Raw genomic sequence first — 7,534 nt, 5'->3', positions numbered from 1 at the left:
GTTGGTAATTTTTTAGTTTTATTTTTAACAAATTCACAAAACCTTGCCTGATGTTGTCGTTTACCCATTCGCGTAACAAAAACGGCACCACATTGACATCTTTCGTATGAATGATCGGTAGATAAAGGTACGGCACGACTTAAATAAGGTACTTTAGTTCTTTTGGGTAAACGTCTTCCCCATAATTTAGGTGTCGTATTATCGGATTTTATGGTACTCTCATCCTCATCTACAACTATCGCCCAAGATTTCATTAATTTTAATTTAAAATCCGATTTTAAATCTTCGTTTATTTTTGAATATTCTGAAAGTTTATCAATAATCATTTTCTCTGATTGAGCATTTAAAGTATTTGAATTTTTTATTTGGGGACAACATGTAACATGAGATATAAATGTATCGACATTTGAAAAAAATGACCTGCAAAAACACATGTATCGCATATTATCCATTTTAATTGATATTATATTTTTTCCTTTTTAAAACCGATTAAATGGTATTTTCTTGAAGACTAGACAGAGAGAGAGAGAGAGAGAAAAAAAAAAAAAAAAACGTATTAATTCTCCGCACAACAACAAAATCAAATATGGCTGTTTACTTTTCTAAAATCAACAACAATGACGAAAGGCGGCAAATCAACTTTAAAAAAAAAAATGGCGGATAAAATTTTCTGCTACCAATTTTAACCGAAAATTTACTTCTTTTCTAAAAAAAATATTATTGCATTTTTTATTTATTTCTTTCTAATAGTTTTTTCTTTTTTTATGAATAAATAATATAAAAAAAACAGGGAATGATGAAATTTGCAACAATAAAACAATTTTTGATTTATTGTGGAAAAATTTAATACAAATTTAAGTTAACTAATTTTTTATTGAGTTTATGTAAAATTGTTTTTCTTGTAAAAAATGTCTTATTTCTTGAACAGATTCACTACAGCTTTTAAATAATTTTTTTTCTATACTTTCAATTATATTATTTGACTCGTTTAAATTTAAAGCTTCCATCTAAAAAAACAAAAAAAAATTAGAAAAACTTAGTAAAGAGAAAATGCAATTTATTCGTGAAAATAAATAAATAAATTTACCTCACTAGCAGTTAATTTCTCTGTTATTTCTTTATTAAAATTATTTAAAGCTTCATCTACTTCCGTTATTGTTTCCGACAAGTCTTTAAGTATATTTTTATATATTGAATAATCGTTATTCTCTTCGTCTTCTTTTTTCTTTTTTCCCTTTTTCAAATTTTTCTTTGCGCTTTTGATGCACGATTTCAAATTTCCGCATAGAATAATTGTTATTGCAAACATTTCAACGGCACCGACCAATTTTTCTAAAACGTCTCTTAACTGATATAAATTCGGATTTAAATTTTCCAAGCAAGATTTTGCCGAAGTTTTGAGTACGTCCGACACGGATTTCGAATGATTTATTATTTTATTCTCATCCGTTTTACTCGATTCAATTAAAAGTAATATTTCTACCATTTCGCTTATCACTCCGCCTATCGGCAACTCTAAGAAACTTTTTAATCTACACGGCGGTGGAGAATTTATAACATCCTGAAATAAATCATTTATTTAATCCGACAAATCTTTCAAATCTCCACGAATGAAATAAGGATTCGCCATACCTGTACGCCCAAATCTAAATCCTGAGATTTGAGTTCGTTATATATACAATTCATTTCATCGACCGATTTTATTAATACGTCCTTAAAAGAAATTGAATCTCCATTTTGTAAAAGTTGGTTATTTTTTTGTTCCGATTGGCCGTCGTTGACGAAATCAAAAACAGCACACAGGGATTTCAATATCGAATCCCGTAGCCTAACGTAATTTTTTAAATTTTCAAAACTTTTTCCAATTGTTTTTTCGTTGAGTTGTTTTTCGGGTGGTTCGAACGACGCGATCACGTTTAAATCCCGATTGTCTTGAAGTTTCGACCAGGATATTTTTTGCACTCCAGGTTTGACTTCCATACTTTTTATCGTCATTTTCGACTGCGAATAATCTTGCGTCCATAGTAAATCGTGTAACATTTTTTCTATCGTGCAAAAAGTAAAATGAAGCGAATCGTTTAGCCTGTCGCGAAATTCAATGAATTCTTGAATTTTCATGAATGATCCGTATTTGTAAGCGTACGTCAAATGATCGACACTCTACAAAAAGAAAAACAAGAAAAAACATTTTCTCACGTGCACACGTGTACATTACACGACCCAGTAAATAATAGAAAAAATTGAAAATAATAATTTAGTGAAATAAAATTCCCATACGTCGGTGGTGTTGTTCAAAAAAAATTTGAGTGTCGTGTCGTATAATGCGACGGTCCCTGAAAAATTTCCCAGGCCGTATATGGACGTTGAAAACAAATAACCCATTGAATCTAATTGTATGTATTTTGCTTCCAAATGTTCGTAAAAGTGAAAACCTTGTGAACCAGCACCTGTTTAAATAATAAATTACTTTACAAATGTTTCTTTCGATTTAAAAAAAAAAATCAAGTGATGTAATATTTAGATTCACTCGCCTAATAAAACGTAAAATTTAACAAGGAGAAGTTTAAAATGAAAATTTGACGGACTTTTGGCTAATGCTTTTTCTAAATAATAAATAGCTCGAATTATATGAGTTCTACTCCTTGTTTCTTGGTAAATAGAAAATAACACGTGACTGAGCAACACAATATAAGGATCGTTACACCTTGGGATAGAAAAAAAAAAAAAAAATTATTATCATCATCATCATCATCATTCTGATACAAAATCAATAACGTAAAGGGAAAAACTCACGAGAATTCGGTAGGCAATTTATCCGGACTGACTAATTTTTGACTCGATTCGTAATGACTAATTAATGAATTACAAAATTGTAATTTTTCACCCGTTGAATATTGACTATGTAATCCTAATAATCTACATATTTGTAAATATGATATGTGCTTTTGTAAAATAGAAATCTGTTAAAAACAAAAAAAAAAAAACAAACACGTCCATTATTATTATTTTTTTTTTTCTTTGGCGTAGAGAGAGAAAGAGAGAGAGAGAGAGAAAAGGTACCGTAGGCGCAGGTTCACCATCTTCGAGTCCTACAATTTCATTTATTTTGTTTCTAAAAATTAATTTTGATTTGTCTTTTAAAAGAGATAGATACGGTTTTAAATCCGAAACACATATTTGCTTCTCTCCGAATCTTTCAAAATAATTTACAAATAAATCCGTTATGTTTCCTAAAAAAAAAAAAAAAAAAAATTATTTAACCGAAGCTACATAAAATTAAAAATGAAAATCCTAAGTTGATATTATTTTTTTGTCGAAATTTTGTCCGTACCTACAATAGCTTCTGCATCATATGATTCTTCTTCTAGCCTTTTGTAAAGTTCAAGTTGAGCTAAATATGGCCCCCTTAATTTTTTTTTATTTTCTTCGCTACTTTTAATAAGTTGATTGAAAAAAGTTAAAACCATTTGTGGAGTGTAGTCAGCATCGTACCACAATATATATTCTTTACCATTATTAGTTATGGGAATTCTAATTGGCACACGATTTTCAAATGTATTATTCGATTCTAATATATCATTTTTTGTTTTTTGATACTCGCTGTATAATTTCAATGATGTTTTAAGATAGTTTTTATAATCGGACCAACTATCAGAACTGTTAAAAAATAAATTATGATAAATTTTGAAGTAGTAAAGAAAAATTTTTTTAATAAAAATGCATTCATCATACTTCTTTTCCAATTGACATTTTAATAAAACATTAGCTTCCTTCCATCTTTCTAATTTGATTAATAATTCTATTCTTTTGATGGCAGTCGTAATGAGAGACTTGAGTTTTTCGCCTAATTCGCCTTCGATAACATCTAAAGCTTCTTCGTATTTACCCTAACAATTAATAAAAAAAATTTCATGTGGTAAATGAAAATATGACTGTGAGTAATAATACTTCATGATTAATTCACTTAATTTTGAAAGTCATCTTACTTGCATTTCTAAAATCATAAGATATAACTGCACTTCTTGTTCAGCTTCGATTTTTCCCTCTGTAACAAATTTCGATACCATTTTTTCAGCCAACTTTAACGCTACAGTTTTTTCCATGTTTTCATCTCCTTTTGCCTAAAAAACATAATTGTTAAAATACCACATAATGCTTTTAAAACAACAATTAAGGAAACATACAAACCTGCATTACTACACTCATAACTGCCCAAAAATAATAAGGATTTTTGGGTCTGAGTTTGTACAAACTCATAGCATGTTGATGTTGTTTTCTATAATTCCCTATCCTAACATAACTCATAAACAAATGAGTCAATAATTCTTCATTGTTAGGATCTTTTTTCGATGCGGCCAAATACACATCACATATTTTATTCGCTAAAAATAAAAAATTTAAATCAATTTTGATTTCAGTCTTTAAACATTTAATAATTGAATAATAATAAGTATATAAACATTTAATAATTGAATAATAATAAGTATATAAAAATTTTCATACGTTTATGAACTCCTCTGTAACAAATTGTAATGGCTTGAAGAGTGGCTTCATCTGTAGGAACTTGACTGCAAACTCCATCTAATATTTCTTCACATTCGGCTTCTTTGCCAAGTCTTTGAAGAGCTAATGCTTTCAAGACTTTTGCACAAAGAAAATTAGGTTGTTTTTTTAATACTTTATCAGCTTCTTGCAAAGCTTTTTTATTATTGCCAGAATCAAGCCAATCTGTAAAAAAAAAAAAAAAAAAAAAATAATTTTTCTATTCAATAATACATAAGATTGAAATGGAAGTATTTATTAAAATTCATGAAAAAGTACATTTAAAATTTATTTTTCGTTGCGAAATGCAAATAAAAAATAAGTTTTCATTACAATATATCAATAAATTAGAATTTAAAATAAATTATATTCATGATTTTTTTTTCACAAGGAAATATATAAATAAAAAACAAATAATTTCGCATTCAACTTAGGCTAGGAATTCGGTAATAAAAAGCAAAAATTAAATAATGAGTCATAAAAAAAATTAATTCAGACATTTATTAATAATTAATAAATAAAATTATTAAAAAAATATTATTGATATATTGGTACTTTTACCGTAAATCGGTCGTAAACGACGCTCTTGAACGCGACTATCCACATGTGTATTGGACGCCATTTTAAAAAGTAGTAGTGGTAATTTAACATTTGAAAATAATTTTTAGCGACATAAAAGTTTTGAAACAAATTTTCCTCTTTTTTTTACAAGCAAAATTTTTTTTTTCTCTCTAAAACCACGACTTTAAGTAGCAATTTAACCGTCTTTAAATGAGATTTTTGAAAAATTAAAATGACTAAGTTAATTAATTTTTTTTTTAACTCGTGTGTAATTATAAAATATTTTGAAAACCTTTTAATGACTCAAAAATAATTATAATCATATAAAAAAAACTCTATACGAATCCGACATTTATTTTAAAATGTGAAAAACCATTAAAAAAAACGTATATTTAAATTGTATGGAAATTTATTTTATAAACAAATATTAATAAAATTAATTCATTACATTAAAAAAAAAAAAAAGGTAAATGGTAAAAAAAAAAATTTTCAAAAGATAATTAAAAAATTATATTTACATAATTAAGAGCTTAACATATATAATCTTATAAAAAGTTTTTTTTTTTTTTTTTATAAAAATACCACTACTCTTGGGTCATTTTTTAAAGACAAAAAAAAAACTATTTAAAAATTTAATTATTAATTAACTTTTCTATGTAAACGTATTATAAACTTTTCTTTTATTATTATTATTATTATTATTATTATTATTATTATTTTTATTAAAATTTAAAGTTTTAACAAAGAGATTTATATATATTTATAAAAGTTAATACATATATATATATATAGAACCCCTCCCATCTCCTCCCCGTCCCTCCCCCAAAAAACAAAAAATCATTTAATTTAAACTGAAAAATATATTATTATTATTATTATTATTATTAATTTGATTTTTATTTCTGATGAGCAATATAGTGAAATCAATACTAATATTATTATTTAAATATTAAATTATTTAATAAATAAATTTTAATTTAAAAATTAATCCAAGAGAAAAACCCAAAAAACCATTTTTATATCATTTTATTATTATTATTATTATTATTATTATTATTATTATTATTATTACTCCATGATTTTATTAAATAAAACGGACGGTCGATAATATATTTTTCTCATCGATCATTTATTAAAAAAAAAAAAAAATAAAATAAAATAAACAATTTCAAAAAAATCTTTTCCAACACACACACACCCACGCACATACATAATAATAATTAACGATTCGAAATTAAAAAAATTTATTATCGGGATAATTATGTATACGATTGATTGGTCCGAAATTATTATTTATACAAACATAATTAGGAAGAACTGGGTTGTAATAATAATAATAATAATATTTAATTTATTTCATTTAATTTTAATTTTAATCCATTCATTTATCCTTATGTTTTATAAATTGGAGTTAATAAACAGAAAGAATACAAATATTATTCTTTCTCTCTCTCTCTCTCTCTCACACCCACGCACATTTATATATAAATTTATTATTATTATTATTATTATTGTGATGATGTGATTTCGTTATTACAGGACAAAGTAAATACGGAACCGACAACGCAATCAGGATTTTTAAAAGTGCTATTACTTTGTATTTGATGATCGATATCAACGGTTTTAACAACGTCTATATTATTTTTATGTGTTATGGCAACGATTTCGCAAGCCAATGTAACTTTTTTATCACTTTCCATTTCCTTGTGTCATGATGATGATGATGATGTATATAAATCCGGTCCGGGTACGACGACATCTTCCGCCTGAACATACATTTTTCTTTTTTTCTTTAATTTTTTTTTATTTTTATTATTATTATCATATTCTGAATCCGGTGGAGTGTATAAACCGCTCATGAGTTGTCGTTTGAGCCTTTTCAAAAGCTCTTCGTGTAGTATGTTGAAACACATTGCGGTTAAGGCTAATCCAGTTAATATGTATATGGAACACAACCACACAGTTGTATTTTTAATATTTTTTTTTAATATAATTAAATCCGTTAAATTAATTGTACTTAAACTCATGAAACAGAAAAAACAACAATCCGTGAACGGCCACGATTCTAATTTAACAAACAAAATAGACCCGAGTATTATGTACGTCACCATTATTAACAAACATAAGGTCAAAGGTGCTAATATACTTCCGGTGCTTTTGAAATTCCAATCTTCATCGATTAACATGTCTTTGTTGTCTGTAAAAATCGAATTTGGATTTATTTGTTGGCCTTTTGTCAAACTCCCACCACCACCACCACCACCCCCGCCACCAACGGAAGATGATGAATGAAAATAAAATGGTTCCTTTAAACAAACAAAATTAAATAAATAAATAATTTTTTAATGCTGATGAATGAAAGGTTAAATTTTTTTTTTTTAAATTACTTGTAATTGCTTTTGTTGTAATTCTTCCATTTCTCTCCTACGTT

At 26.5% G+C, this 7,534-nt stretch overlaps 3 protein-coding genes across 3 annotated transcripts in view; all 3 read right to left on the bottom strand.

The window, feature by feature from the left end:
- The window catches only part of Phum_PHUM239900 (uncharacterized protein), a gene marked incomplete at both ends in the record, with an annotated part of 1,286 nt that extends 834 nt beyond the window's left edge, over positions 1-452 (bottom strand). The window contains one exon of the mRNA XM_002426129.1: positions 43-452. Within this exon, the coding sequence (XP_002426174.1) occupies positions 43-452 (410 nt within the window). The remainder of the gene's footprint in view (positions 1-42) is intronic.
- Positions 453-863: 411 nt separating this feature from the next.
- On the bottom strand, positions 864-5,164 carry Phum_PHUM239890 (TPR repeat-containing protein R13F6.10, putative; the record flags this gene model as incomplete). Its single annotated transcript, XM_002426128.1, has 14 exons — positions 864-1,007; positions 1,088-1,561; positions 1,633-2,160; positions 2,278-2,447; positions 2,532-2,704; positions 2,794-2,960; positions 3,061-3,230; positions 3,332-3,531; positions 3,598-3,657; positions 3,733-3,887; positions 3,987-4,121; positions 4,189-4,382; positions 4,504-4,728; positions 5,104-5,164. 14 exons carry the CDS (start codon positions 5,162-5,164, stop codon positions 864-866), a joined length of 2,856 nt encoding a protein of 951 aa, XP_002426173.1.
- A 1,648-nt stretch (positions 5,165-6,812) lies between these two features.
- Phum_PHUM239880 (uncharacterized protein) lies at positions 6,813-7,520 on the bottom strand (the record flags this gene model as incomplete). The annotated part of the gene is made up of 2 exons (XM_002426127.1): positions 6,813-7,409; positions 7,491-7,520. The coding sequence occupies 2 exons, from the start codon at positions 7,518-7,520 to the stop codon at positions 6,813-6,815; spliced, it is 627 nt and encodes a 208-aa protein (XP_002426172.1).
- Between the last annotated feature and the right edge of the window lie 14 nt (positions 7,521-7,534).

Source organism: Pediculus humanus, genomic scaffold (assembly GCF_000006295.1).
Source record: "Pediculus humanus corporis 1103172107612 genomic scaffold, whole genome shotgun sequence".
In the NCBI taxonomy this organism is placed as follows: Eukaryota; Metazoa; Arthropoda; class Insecta; order Psocodea; family Pediculidae; genus Pediculus; species Pediculus humanus.
Note: the sequence above shows the minus strand (reverse complement) of the source record. Positions and strands in the feature narration are given on the sequence as shown.